Source organism: Epinephelus lanceolatus, chromosome 8, assembly GCF_041903045.1.
Source record: "Epinephelus lanceolatus isolate andai-2023 chromosome 8, ASM4190304v1, whole genome shotgun sequence".
Taxonomy (NCBI): domain Eukaryota; kingdom Metazoa; phylum Chordata; class Actinopteri; order Perciformes; family Serranidae; genus Epinephelus; species Epinephelus lanceolatus.
The window spans coordinates 39,081,564-39,096,924 of NC_135741.1; the positions used below are offsets into that span (position 1 = coordinate 39,081,564).

The window sequence follows — 15,361 nt, forward strand, 5'->3', positions numbered from 1 at the left end:
TCGGAGAAATCCACTCCAGAAGGACGCCCGCTGTCGGCCAGATCCCGCAACTACTGCGCCGGGTTGTTTACCCCACAGCCTCGAACACAGAAACCAAAGGCCCGCCGCAGTTCGTGAGGGACGAGGTAGGTGTTTTTTTTTATGTGACGTTTGCTTAATTGGCCAAATTGATTGACAGACCAATCAAGTATTTTAATGAGCCGGGCTCGCGAGGGTCTGACAATGAGATTATTTATGCTAATCAAGTAGATGTCACTTCCGCCCCTTTTATTTGCGCCATTTTGGAGGGCAGTTTCTAGTCTGGGTATGTATTGTCTGTCAGAGAAAAGAATGGGCAAAGCGCTATCGGCTGCCAGGCAATCATAGGCAGACTTTAGGCAATATATTTGAAAGAGGGGCTCCGCCGGTGGTTGTTGCCAACAATAGGACATGTGTCCGCCCTTACTATTCCAGGGAATGGAGGTTTTAATTGTCTAATGAGGCTCGGAGGCTTTCTGTTCCCGTTTGCCGACCAGAGGGAAGAGGAGAGCCCTGTTCGGGGAGGGAGAGTCGGCTTTGGAGGGTAGACCGACGGCCGGGTGGGCTGGTTCTCCCCCCACGAAGATAGTGATTACCTGAAAGGATATTAACGTTACCGAGATATCTGGTGGGGAAAAGTGAGAGTGTCCATACATCGCCTCAGCCATCCTGAGGTGACACATTTCACTCAGACGGGAGCACTGGATGTGAAAGCAGGTAAACTTGTCTGTCATAATGTTAGCCACAGCCGTCAAAGCTAGATAGTTTGCCGTTAGCCGCGGCTACCTGCGGTGATGCGGTGGGTGGCGGTGAACTACAGCTAAGGTAACTTGGCTGTCGATTTAGCTAACGTTATGTTTCAAGTCAAGGGGTTTCAACATAACCTGAAGTTTATTTACTTTCCCAGTAGGCTTGTTTATAACCGGTCAGGTAAAAAAAGGCAAGCAAATACCATTGGTGGAAATTTAAGGACAGAAATGGTAGCATTAGTTCTGAACAGCCCGTGTTGTTGATGCGAGTTGGCTAGCTTAGCATGCTAACTCAGCGCGGTGTGTCCCCATTCTTTGTCAGCGGCAGCAGCTCCCTGCCAAACCAATCGATCTGGATACTGCCAGATGTTGATCAGAGATGAGATTCAGTGACACCAACGTTATCTCACCGCACAGTGTGGTTGGTTATGTCCACAGCTAAAGCTACCACGAGAGATCTTAACGAGTTAACGTCTTCGATGCGAGAAATGCTATGAATATTAAAAGTCTGTCAGCTACACTACTGTACAGAGAGTTTTGTATTGGGGACACACGATACATATTCACAGCTACAGACAGGCTGTGGTGTAGAATCCACACAGTCTTTTGTTAAATTGTGTTAGTTTTCCTTTGAATGACCAAATCCTCAAAGGTGATCAGAACATGATGAGCCAGGTGACACCGGGGTTGTGATGTACTCATACCTCGTGTCTGATCCAGGAGGAGGAGGAGGAGGAGGAGGAGGAGGAGGAGGAGGTGGTGGTGGTGGAGGTGGAGGAGGAGGAGGAGGAGGAGGAGGAGGAGGAGGGCTGACACTTGGTCAGTGTCAGACTATGATCATGGTTATTACCATCAACCCCACACACAAAACCTGACATATAGACAGCCCCTTCATCTTTACTGATAAGGGTTACAGTCAGGTGTTGGACCTACTTGACACAACTAACCTCAGTGCATTTTAAGCATCCCAAACTTTTCTGATATCAGTGTGAATATGGATGTCACCAGAAGCTTCTCCCCTCAGTAAACATCTGCACATTGATGGAGAAGTGTAAACAGCAGTAGTCAGCCAGAACATAGGTTATCATGTCCCAGAGGAGGACTGAGTGAGCGTGAGGAAATCAGTGGTTGAAGGTTTGTAGGCCTCTTTTTTTGTCTTTTTCACAACACAGTCGAAGGGGGAAACCTGTTTTCTGCCAGCAGCCCTCAGCAGAGCAGAGCAGAGCAGCCTCCTATCGCCTCTCCTCCCTCTCCTCTTCCTTCTCTCCCTCCCTTCCCTCCTACTCAGCCTCTCCTTGGCTTTTTTTCTCTCTCTCTCCTTTTCTTCCTCCCACCCCCCTCCGCTCCCTGCCTATCCATCGCCCCCTCTTTCTCTCACCCTCTTCCATTTTCTGTCTCACCCCCCAGCCCCCCCTCCTACCCTCACCCTCCCCTCCCTTCCCTTCCCTCTCCTCTGAGCCTGTCTGTCCAACCTCCCTGCCTCCCCATCCCCTCCCTTCCCCCTCCACTTCCGTCGCTCACTCTCTGTCCTCTCTCCTTTCCTCTCATCTCTCCCCTCACACTCCTTCTACCCTCGCTCACTCACCCCCTCCCCTCTCTCCCTCCCTCCTCTTCCTCCCAGCTCCCTCCCTCACCCCCCACCCCACCCCACCCCACCTCATCCTCTCTCACACTCACCCTCCCCCCTTCACTGATCTCTCTAGCTCCTTCTGTCCCTCCCCTTCCTCCCTTCCAACATCCCTCCTCTCCTCTCCCTTCCCTCCCTCCCCTCCCTTCCCCCTCCACTGCAGACATATTGTAGAGGCTGCTGCTGACTCAATAGGAGGCGCCATTCTGTGATGGTATTGCGAGGCAGGGAGAAAAAGGGGGCAGGCAGAGTATAGGGAGGCTTACATAATGGAGCTCCTCTCTAGCGCCATCTGCAAGTAATGGGAGGAAGCAGGAAAGAGAGACAGAGAGGGGAAGTGGGCAAGGGTATGTGTGTCTTTCACTCACTTCAGCACTTGCACATCTCTGAGTGTTAGACAGACAGACCAGACATTGAGACGTACAGGCAGACAGTCAGAAATGTAACTGGTTCTCTTGGCTCTTTGCGAGGCCAACAGTTGTTGGAACCGCACACACATGGTTCCCCCTCTCAGTTATGTGTTTTCCAGAAGGGAAATAAGCTGAGGTGTTCACAGGAATTGTTTGGCACTGTACTGTTTGTTGTCACTGAGCTGCTTTTATGTCATGGTGCATCAGTGACCTTTGACCTCACTACATGGAGCTCTGATTTGAATAGACATTCAACTAGCCACTTTGGACAGTGAATTCAACAACCCTTAGATCATCTGGCAAAAGGTGTCTCTACTGAAACTAAATTGATTGTTTGTGATAATAACCCGTAATGAATGGGTGGATGGAGGTTTAATTGTATTTTACATGGAACCTGTGGGTTTGTCTTTATGGGAGCAACCTGTCTTTCTACTCCAGACGGCGAAGTAAGGTTTGGCCAGGTCAAAACTTTAGTAGGCTGTCACAAAAAAACATCATGTTGTCATCAGCTTTTTTGGCTTTAGTGACATAGATAAACCAAGAAGCACTGCCTTGCACCGCTGTAGCTAAAGGGGAAGTTCGGCCCATAATCAAAACTACATTTTTTTTCTTAACTTTTAGGTACTATTTATCAGTATGAATTGTTTTGGTGTGAGTTGCAGAGTGTTGGAGATATCAGCTGTAGGGATGTCTGCCTTGTCTCCAGTATGATGGAACTAGGTGGTGCAGCTACACAGCAGCTACATAGCGGCAAAATAAATACATTTGAAAAACTCAACAGCAATGTCTCTTTCCCAAAATCATGATAATCAAGATAATCCAAAGTCCTTGTTGTGAGCATTTTCATGTAGAAAGGACTTTCTTTCTATTGAGCTACACCCACCAATCGTATCACTGCGCAAATGGAAGTGAGCATCTACTGCTAGGTCACCTAGCACCACTGAGCTAGCTAACGTTACAGCTCAGATGAGGAAGACGCCATTAATGTTTACATCTTGCGAGCAAGAGACTCTTCATGCGTATATGCACTCTTCCTTCTGCACGGTGATACAGTTGGTGGATGTAGTTTGGTAGACAGAAAATAGTTCCTACATGAAACTGCTCACAACAACGTCTGTGACTTATCTTGAGTAACCAAGAGTATGAAATGTTTATATTCTTGTCTTTTCTGTTTGTTTGTTTGTTTTTTTTTGGTCTTTTGAGCACCACAAGCCGTGTTCCATTGTATTTGACAGAAGGCAGACATCTCTATGGCTGATATCTCCAACACTCAGCAACTCGCACCAAAACAATCTGGATTGATAAATAGCACTTCAAGCAAAAGGAAAAATATGTATTTTTGATTTTGGGTTGAACTGTCCCTAATAGATGTCCTGGAGTTTTCTTTTACACAAATGGCTGTTGTTAAAGACTTAAATTTTACATTGAGTGTTTCGGGGAGCATGGTGGTGCAGTGGTTAGCACTGTCTCTGTACAGCAAGAGGATTCAGCAATTCGGACCCATCTGTGTGGAGTTGGCATGTTCTGCTATGTCAGCGTAGGTTTTCTCCGGCTTCCTCCGGCTTCCTCCGGCTTCCTCCCACAGTCAGAAGAAATGCAGGTTAGGTTAGGTGACTCTAAATTTCACCTCTTTGTCAGCCCTGTGATAGTTTGGCGATCTGTCCAGGGTACTCCGCCTCTCACCCAGTGAAACCCTGGATAGGCTGAATTCAGTGGTTCTCACCAAAACTTGTTTGTATCCTCGAGCTCCAATCCATACTTAGTGCATTTCCATCCTAGGTGATTTCTTAAAAATTATTTGAAATGTGCATTGTTTAAATCCATGTTTATAAGCTAGTAATATTTTGCTATCCTACCGTTGCAGGCACACTGCTTTGTATCTCAGTAGGACGTGTACCATGTCACCTGAGCACATGTGGGTCCTTGTGCACATGGTGCTGCTGTGCATTACAGATTTGCAAAATCCTGTGTGTGAGCATCACAAACTGTTGTGCAGTGTTTAGGCATCTCATAAGCCTTCAAACACCAATCTGTTACTCAAATTGAACTTCCTGGATCATTTTTAATTGTCTCAGTTGTATCCTGAACAACATGCTCCCAACAACACAGCCCCATGTGCACTAAGGCAGCTCCACATACCTGCTGAGAGGGTGCACTTTGACTTGATAATCTGTTGGGGAACATCATTAGTCATATACACATGTGACAATAGCTAATAATCACATCTGTTGTCCTATCTAAGTAAAACATTTAAGTAACAGACAACTATGTCTAAATGCCAAAAAGCAATTACTTTTACTGAAGCTGAAGCCATCAATGTTGTATATTTTATGTCTGAAAGGGGTTCTGATCAAGGCTTTCCTTGTAGGCATTATTCTAGGAATGTTAAAGGGATACATCGCCTATTTTAACCAGCTTTGTATCGTAACAATGTGGGTAGTATGTGTGAATGAAATATGATAAACTTCCCTCCATTTTACCAGCGCCCAGATCTCCCAACTCAAATCTGCCAGATAACACATTCTGTATCATCTGGTGGATTTGTGCTGGCTCTAGGGATGTTGCTTAAACTACAGATTGTACCTCTGCATCACAACACAAAGATTATAGAAGCGAATCAAGCGAATGATCAAATATGAACAAAGGCAACAAAGATTCTGTTACTGCATTGTCTATTTCTTACCTGAAATGTTTTCAGAAACATATTTTAGCTTACTATTTAACTATAACTTGAGATTCTTTGTTACCAGCTGGCAGCCATATTGTTTCCTGTGGAAAAACTGCCACATTATGTCACCCACCAGAGGGAGTGTTTATTGCTCCGGTGTAGCTCAGCTGTAGGTTTTCTAACTCTTGAGCAAAAGCAAACTCCACAGCCCCTTTTCTCAGTTTTCTCTGGTCATGTAGCACCAACCTCAAAATTATTTGCATCTTTCTACTGGATAAACAGACTAATTTTATCAAAAGACTATCTTTCCAGCAGTGAAATACTTCTATAAGTCCAACAAAAGTTTTTTTTCAGCAAACTGTTTCTTTCCTGACTTGGAGTTCAGTCAACAGACACCTGTCCAAATTGTACCCTACAGTGGATGATAACATGCTGTATGTGTCTTTTCTGTTCAGGTGGGCAGAATGTTCCAGCTCCCTGTCAATAACCTGGGCAGTCTACGGAAAGCGAGGAAAAATGTCAAGAAGGTCCTGGGAGACATCGGCTTGGAGTTCTGCAGAGATCACCTAGAGGTGAGTCCGACTTTGGCATTTTTATAATGATGACAGCATTCTGCTGTCCCTTTGTGTTGACAGCTTTGTCTTAATAAGAAAACAGTGTATGCATTCTTCAAAGTTTCTTCAGGTTTGCCAATTACAACTTTGTCTTCAAGTTCAGAACCCTTAGCATCATTTTTATGCCTTGCTGAGGTTTAGGAATGGTTCTTGTTTGGAAACATGTTGCATCAATGTACACATGGTTAATTTGTTTTGGTTAATTAATAAGGTCAGTTTTGGAGCTGAGATTGCTCTTCCATTTGGATCAGTGTGGGAAGTAAAGGTTCAGCATTAAAGTGTCTAGCTCTGCTGCAGAAACACAGAGAATGTATGATGATAAGAATCTATGACCTGGACTCACAACATAACGCATACAGAATAATGTTATTGCCCTCATTGAGACCCTGTCCTCATTCTGTTACATCTTTCCTAATGTAGAAGCAATATGCTCCTCGCGCTTAAAAGCAGAAACCAGACTTTACATAATTCAGCATCAAGGCCTCGGCACAAACGTGAAGAATTATACAGATTTGGTGGGGTTAAATGGATAGAATCTGTCACCATTTCTCATGTTTGGCAGTGAAAAAAAATGCATAGTCATTACTTATGTGTGTGAACTATGAGCCAGAATCTGTATTTGCACAATAAGATTATAGAGACCATATATGAAAATATTGACTTATTTTCCAGCCCTAATATATGGTAAATGTGTCCCTGAGGAAAAAAGAAAGCTGGGGACAGAAGTACATTTTTTACCCTGTGAAATATTTCTGAATAATAGGGGAAAAACTTGAAATAATCTCTCTCTTTCTCTGCCCTTTGTTTTGTGCGTATTGAATCCACTTTTGTTTGACACACAAGACAGCAGAGGCAGAATTTGGATTTGTGCATGTCAACAAATCTGTTGCCCACAGTTACCCAGAAACCCCTTGTTTTTGTCCCTGTGTAAACATGCATCATCACTGAAGTATGTTTCAGTTTGGCATCACCCAAAAGAAGAATCTTGTATCTCATGCATCCAGACAGTCTTTGCCTTGTTAATGTTTCAAATATATATTTTCCTTACTGATTGTGCGTTTGTTTCAGCATAATCAAGTATTAATCTTAATTTCCTTATTTCCTTGTTTTTTAGGACTATAAAGACTTTACTCCTCCAGAGGTATATATAAAGCACACTACCTGGGACGATGTGTGCATGTGGGAACCATCACATACCAAAGTCCAGGTATGTGACGCACTCAGATACACATACATTTTCTGTTTTTTTGCAACAATGACATTTGAATCTATTGTTTTGAATTATTATCAGTAATGCACTGATCGCTCAACTGGTGACCGGAATCAACTGATTTTCAGCTTCATCAGCTATGACCAGCCAGTCAGTCTCGGATATAGCCAATCCCGTTCAGATCAAATTTACATGCATGGTTCACACCGCAAACAGCAGCACAGACAGTAATTGTCAGAGCTACTTCAACCTGTTCTCAAAATTTGTAATTCATTCTCAGGCATGCTGCACATTTCATTGAAAACTACTGTGTTAAGCTAACTATCAGACTGGGGTATACCACTCACATTTGTATTAATTATGGAGCTCAAAAATGTAGCATAGCAAAGCTAATTATAACCATTTCATGTAAGTGGAGGGAAGATGCTAAAACACATAGCTTCATAGTTTGGGGGGTATAACTCAACAAAAACCAAAATGTGGGTGCTAGTTAACCAGTTAGTCCAGATAACTAACAGACTATGGGGGTAGTTGATAATAAGCTCTAAAGTTTGACATAGAAAAGTTAAGGCTAAGTGTTTCCTGTAAGTAAATGGAAAATGCCAATGTGATAAGCGCCATATTATGTGTATAATATATATATTATTATGTTATAGTTCAATAAAAACACAGAGTTAAGTGGCCTAAACTTGTCTAAACCTAACTAGACTAATTAGGTTCCTTATCAAGTGGGGTTCATTTGATAGATTTGTTTTTTATTACATGGCAGCAAAACGCTTGACTGCTAGTCATTGAAAGGGAAATTGAATAGTAATGTTTTTTGAGCTGAAAGTGAGCTGTCAAATCAAGGGTGATCTGATCAGATCCCCACCATGCTGGGAAATAGTCTGAGCAGCCAACTGAGCTGTTTTTAAACCTACGTTTTTAACAGTTATGAATTTATTTTCACTCAGATTTTTGTGGATGCTTAATGAGATACTCATCTTTGATATCAAGTACACTTTTACTATTTCAAGCCAAGTTTCCAGTGGCTTTAAAGAAAAGTTTCAAATATGTTCGTGAATGCTGTCAATTATAGTTCTTAGAAAGAGAGAAAATCAAAATCTGCCAAAATTGGAATCAGTAGGTCAGACTTTTAACAAATCAGAAATTGGAATTGGCCAAGAAAATTGCAGTTGGAGCAACTCTTAATTATTGACATTGTCTTGTTCACGCCACAAAAACAAACAAAATGTATAAATGTACAATACAGTAATGTTTATTTTCTTAGACAAAGAATTTGTGAAGTCTAAGCTTTTTGCCACCTCTGTGTCTCCAGGACTACAGATCAAAGCCCTTCTGCTGCTCTGGCTGCCTCTTTTCATCCAAGTACTTCTCTGCATACAAGAGCCATTTCCGCAATGTCCACAGCGAGGACTTTGAGAACAACATTCTGCTCAACTGCCCCTACTGCACTTACAATGGTAACAAAAAGACTCTGGAAACGCACATCAAACTGTTCCACATGCCCAACAGCACTGTGCGACAGGGCCCTGGTGGAATGGTGGCGGGAGCCGGCGGTATCATGATGAAGGACGGGATGCTGAAAAGGACTGGGGACAATGTGGAACAAGCAGTGTACTACTGCAAGAAGTGCACCTACAGGGACCCTTTGTACAATGTGGTGCGAAAGCACATCTACCGGGAACACTTCCAGCAAGTGGCCCAGCCCTATATTGTGAAACCAGGAGACAAGACAAATGCTCAGAATGGTGGCACAGCAGGGAATACAGAAAGTAATAACACAAACAATGTTAACAGTAACCAGATTCACTGCAAGAAGTGTCTGTTTGTTCCGAGGTACTATGAGGCACTTGTTCAACACGTCATTGAGGATCACGAGCGAATTGGCTACCAGGTGACTGCCATGATTGGCCACACCAGTGTGATAGTCCCCCGCCCCAAACCCATCATCATGATCCCCCCTAAAACCCAGGGAGACAAGACCATCATTGGGATGGGCCCTAAAGGTGCAGTAATGGCCACTACCAGGTCTCCGGGCTCACAACAGCTGGGTCGCGTTATCATCTCATCAAAACAAGGCTTCAACTCTCAAAGCCTTCTGTCTGGAATGAAACATGATGGAGTAAGGTTAAAGGCTGGGACCACCCAGCCATTCTCTTTAGGCAGCCAGCAGGTGAGGGTTACTTTGCCCGGGAACGCCCAGGTTTCTATGCCCCAGCAGTCACATGCAGCGAAGCAGCTTATTTCTGGTGGCAGCCTGCGGAGTCCAGTTGTGGTCAGTGCCTCCTCTTCACTCAAATCCAACCCTCTGGGCTCACGTGTCCAGGCGGCAGCTACTACTGTAGCCTCTGTCACGGCCAAGAAAAGCGGCTCCTCAGTCCTCGGCACATCCTACACCCAGAAATGGAAAATCTGCACTATCTGCAATGAGCTCTTCCCTGAGAACGTGTACAGTTCTCATTTTGAGAAGGAGCACAAAGCGGAGAAGGTGCCTGCTGTAGCCAACTACATCATGAAGATCCACAACTTCACCAGCAAGTGTCTCTACTGCAACCGCTATCTTCCTAGTGACACATTATTAAACCACATGTTGATCCACGGCCTGTCTTGCCCACACTGCCGTGCAACCTTCAACGACGTAGAAAAGATGGTGGCTCACATGCGGCTGTCGCACCCAGATGAGAGCGTTGGCCCACGCACAGATTCTCCCTTGACCTTTGACCTCACTCTGCAGCAGGGCAATCCCAAGAATGTTCAGTTGATTGTCACTACTTACAACATGAAAGACGCCCCTGAGGAGTCAGTGGCATTTCACGCTCAAAACAACAACACCTCTGTATCATCAGCCTTGTCTGCCTCGCTACTGTCAGGCAAGAGATTAATGCCCCAGCACCTGCCCAAAACACCTTCAGGGGCTGCTGACAGTGCACCAACCAAGAGTGCTCCGCAGGCATCTGTGCCCTACAAGAGGGACGTGGGCAAGACACTGTGTCCTCTTTGCTTCTCTATCCTCAAAGGCCCAATCTCAGACTCACTGGCCCATCACCTCAGAGAGAGGCATCAGGTCATTCAGACAGTCCACCCTGTAGAAAAGAAACTGACCTACAAGTGTATTCACTGTTTGGGGGTTTATACTAGTAACATGACAGCCTCAACCATCACTCTACACCTGGTGCACTGTCGGGGTGTAGGGAAATCCCAAAATGGCCAGGACAGCCGGGCAGCTCATTCTTCTCGGGTCAGCCAGGCCCAGAGCAGCACTCTCAAACGGCCCAGCTTTGATAGCTCTGACACTAGTGCACCAAAACGAAGGAAGCCCCCTGGGGAAAGGGCCCACCCACGGGACAGCAACGGTCCATCTACATATGTAGAAAATCCTGATGAACCTGTAGTTCTGGCTCTTGACCCCAAAGGACACGAAAACGAGTCATACGAATCCAGGAAGGCATTTCTTACGCAGTACTTTAATAAAGCGCCATATCCCACACGTGGGGAGGTTGAGAAACTGGCCGGCAGTCTTTGGCTGTGGAAGTCGGACATCTCAAGCCACTTTGTCAACAAAAGGAGGAAATGCGTCCAGGAATGCGAAACCCAGAACGCCAGCGTGTTGCTCGGGTTCAGTATGCAGGAGCTCAGCAAAGTGAGTCACGAACTGGCGCTTCCCCATGATGGCGTGTATGAGGGCAGACATAGCAAAAGGCGGACATCCAGGACACGTATAGGGGTGTCAGAGCAGGCTTTGCGGAGACAAAGGGAGCTTGTAGCTGCTAACGGTGGTGTTGCCCCGCCACAGAAAGGAAAGCCAACCGGGACTGTGGAAGTTACTAAAGCAGCACCACCTGCCCCCAAATCCAGCAGTGCCAGCAGAGACCAAACCAAGACAATCAACAGCACCTTACCACAGAAAATACCTCTAGACCTTTCAGAGCCTATCGCCATCGACTCTGACAGCGATGAGGAAGAGCAGCAGAAGGATAACAAGGAACGAGAAGGAGAGGTACATCACCATGGTGACAAAGTGCTTACTGGAGCTAAAGAGACAACAGAGCCAAGGACAGGGGCCAAGATCGTTTCGGATCTAGACGATATGTCGGATGAAGATGATGATGATGACGAGGATGACGACGATGATGATGATGATGACGACGACGATGAGGGTGAAGATGCACATGTAGAGAATGGCTTCGGGCCCACAGGAGGACAGGCTGCTAAAGGAAGAGACACTCTACCCATCATTATTCCCAAGTTTGTACCATCATCTGCAAGAAGCGGGAGAGACGGAGCCCAGCTGGGCAAACAGCAGGTCTGACTGATGAAATCAAAAAGACTCACACAGTCAGAGACACGTTAGATTTGATCAACGCCAACTAATCTGCCTCGCCTGAACTGAAGGACACTGCCCGCTTACATTGGGTGTCTGTGAAGGAGCGTCAAAGAAAGAACTCAAGTGAAAACTCAAAACAAGCCATCCAATGACTTTAAAGGCAGGACTCAACGAGCAGCTAGGATTGATGTAAAGATTTGTGAACAAAGTTTTAATGTTTCCTCCCCATGCTGGAGGGGGGGTGCAAAGACAACAGTGAAGTCACACCAAACAAAGAAAGTTTTTGCCTTCTGTATACTTTATTACAATGACATAAGGAGTTATTAACATTGATTTAGCCACTGAAATTGTAAGCGTGGCTTGAAATGAGTTGTAAGGTAACGCTTTTAAGATGACCAGATAATCCATCATTTTTCATGTGGTTATACTGAGATGGATGGTGTAAATTTGTACAGTCTTTTAGACATGTTTGGACGGACATTGCCGTACATGTACTCTTAAATATTTGCTATTACCCGTGTGTAAGGTAGCCTCATATGTTCTACATTGGTATGCTTAACGATAGTTGTCGCTTTGGTGGCTGGTATTTTCTCGTATGTTTAAGTTTATTTTTTAACAAAAACCTAGTTTTTTTGCAAAATAATATATCTATATATAAACGAAATAACAGAATTGATTTGTTTTTGCTTTAAACTTGATTAGATTTTATTTTTTTAATTTCCTTTTTCTGTTTCTTTTTTTCTGTTCTGAAAGGATAGTGGCGCTGAGCTATTCACATTCTCTTACAGTTGGAAGGAGCATTTCATCAACCTTTTGCAGCCTTATGCTCATTAGCCTTGACTGTACTGTACTTGCTTTCTGTTTTCACGATTTTAACTTGATGTTTCTTTGCCCCACAAGACTGGACAGTAACCACCATACTGACATCTACAAAAATGAAAGCAATTTTTTTTTTTCTCAAAAAAAAGAGAGTTGTGTTCAATTTGTGTTCTTTGAATTGTGTGTATTTGTTTATGTTTTCATTTTTCACTTAAGCATTTATGAACAATAAAGTGCTGTAATTGTGCTTCTCACAGAACTGACGGCCATGCCAGCTTCTTTGTTTAAAGGGAGGAACAGAGGGATTGTGCACAAAAATAATCTTGCTGATTGTTGATGAACAGCAATAGTTAGAAAAGCTTTGAATGTCTTTTATGTTTTAGATCATGAGGGTTGTAAATCAGCTTTTGTCTAGACTTTCTCCTTAAACTTACTTCTTAAAACGGCAATATGTCTTTTATGCTAAGACATGTTCACATTCAAAACTAAGCAGGGTTTCCATGATCATGCACAACCTTGAAAAATACATGGAATTCCACAATCTCTTTTTCAGTTTTTCAGGCCTGGAAAACTCAAGGAATCTGTAAAATCCTGAAAAGCTTTGGAAAAGTCATGGAATTTTGTTGTCTGTAATGAAATTAATTATTTTAGTAATCTTCTGTGGATAACCTTCCACATAATGTAACATAACAGCAAATTTGTTTTTCTGTAGCTGTTGACGCAACATAGCCCTAATTTGTGTTGTTGTGTGACCTTTTTTTTTTTTTTTACCATCACATACAGTTCTTTGTCTCTTTGTTCTGTCTCTACCTCCATAAATGCCAGCTACCTGGAATTATGTTTGAAATGAGTTTGAATCTGATGTTTGAATAACGCTGGGCAAGTCGGACAAGAAACATGATGTTGTGACATAGGGATTTAACATGTAGGGTCATCAGTCCCAAAGTTTCTATAACTATGCCCCACTAATACTCTTAAATTGTTCTGCATTTTAGAGATTGAGATTCATTTGGAGTGCCAGTGTGCACTTTGGTTTTTACTGCTCTGAAAGTAGAGCATGGTAGTTCCAAGGTACGGAGCAGTCTTTTTTATGAACTAATCAACCAACAGGCCAACTGAACTGTCAGCTGTCACTCCCCCACTCTGAGAGCTCCACTACTCTGTGTCCTCAGACCACATTCAGAGTGAAGTACACTGTACATGTCTGTTGGTGTTATACGTTGTAAATAGTCATGGAAAATTTATTATGGGTCTTTGAATAGTCATGGCAGAGTTTAAAAATGTTGCCCATGAAAATGAATGAGAACCCCGTCAAGGGACCATAACAAAAAATGTTAGCATTGTCAAGTGGGTAAATGTCCTGTTGCAAAGTGTTCATTTACTGATGTACTAGTTAACTAGTATGAAGTGCCCTCTTTTTGTTTGAAAGGGACAATGGAGTACTTGTGAGTGGATGCTAAAGGTTGTATGGCTAATGGTGCAAAATGCACTCTATGGTGCATTGATGGCTGGATTCTTTGACCTCTTCAGTCCTCAAAATGCATTTAAAATAAAATCTAGATGGAAAAACATCACTGCTCACAGCCCATGACCACCCGAAGGCCATAACATGTGATGAGGGGTCACAAGTTGATTTTGCTATGTTTCTAGGGGTCATAAGTCAAAAAGGTTTGAGAGGTTTTAATCTCCAGAAGAAAAACCAAATATTAAAACCTCCACTGCAAAACACTGCTCACTGTTGAAACACAGCACAACTAGAAAAACACTGGAAGCCAGCCCATGTTGTTGTTTTTTTTCTTTTTGTGGTTATTGAATGAGGGGGCTCATTCAAACATATAAACTAATCAGACATAAGAGGGACAAGGCTGATCAAAATGCCTACTGATAAACAATGGGCTTCACTCATTTCTCAATTTGTATATCCTGGATCGCTTTCCTTGCCTCCTCTTCTTTGCCCCTCCCTCCTAAGATGTGAGTCGTGGAGGCATGGAAGAGACATGAAGAGAGAGGAGTTGAGGTAACAGGCATTTAAATAAAATAAGACATCCACTCTTGGAGCTGTCATTTTAAAGCGACGTGAGTTAAGGCCCTGTCTATACATACACAGATGTTTTTGAAAATGGATAATTTTTCCGTCCATTTTATAAAATGTTCCTGCTCAGACGAACTGTTTCACAAAATATTTCTGTCTACTCAAAACCATTGTTTTTGGCACACTTAAAACCATGGACACAAACACTGGGTGCAGCAGACATCATTTTGCGCCATTATTGTTCTTGGTAGCGTATGCTCATTACATAAAGCAACAATGCGCATGCACAAATTGAGTCATCATTTCTGAGTTTAAGACTCCATACAGATGCCGCATCTTTAACTGCCAGGAAAACTTAAGGTCAGGCGCTGGACACTACTTTTGTGCCTTTTCTTAGCCAGCTTTCAAGAGCGTGGCAGCAGGTTGAATTGAGGTTGCAAAGCAACCTTAACAAACAATGTATCATAGCCTATTTACCTGAAATCCTGAATGCAGAGCTGATCTTCTGCCAGGCGCTGTTTTTCAAGTGTTTATTGGGCCAAAAATATTGTCTGCGGACAGATGCAAAGCTCTGGGTAGCCCTGCACCAAAATGATCAACCTTTCCATATTTACCACAGAAGGGAAAGATATCTGTCAGCAATGACTGGTTGTTCTTTATCACATGACATGGTGCGCGCTGCTGCATTCCAAAAGTTGAACTCAGTTTATCTAGGGGTGCAGCCATCCCACATTGCACTCGGGAATGCCTTGTGTCTTCATTGAAAACAATTCATTTGAGGGCACAAAAACTGCGGCATGTGTACGGCCCCTTACATGTCCACACAGATAAACAGTAACCGCAGTTTGGAAAAAATCTGCACCTTACAAGCCATTAAAAAAAAATCT

At 43.6% G+C, this 15,361-nt stretch overlaps 1 protein-coding gene across 2 annotated transcripts; it reads left to right on the forward strand.

Moving 5' to 3' along the window:
* Positions 1-12,701, forward strand: adnpb (activity-dependent neuroprotector homeobox b). 2 transcript variants are annotated; one of them, XM_033629588.2, is made up of 4 exons: positions 1-125; positions 5,928-6,044; positions 7,201-7,293; positions 8,615-12,701. In XM_033629588.2, the coding sequence occupies exons 2-4, from the start codon at positions 5,937-5,939 to the stop codon at positions 11,606-11,608; spliced, it is 3,195 nt and encodes a 1,064-aa protein (XP_033485479.1). In that variant the 5' UTR covers positions 1-125; positions 5,928-5,936; the 3' UTR covers positions 11,609-12,701. The 2 variants fall into 2 exon arrangements, with proteins under 2 accessions (XP_033485479.1, XP_033485478.1); XM_033629587.2 differs by lacking the exon at positions 1-125 and adding an exon at positions 267-735.
* Positions 12,702-15,361: the final 2,660 nt, after the last annotated feature.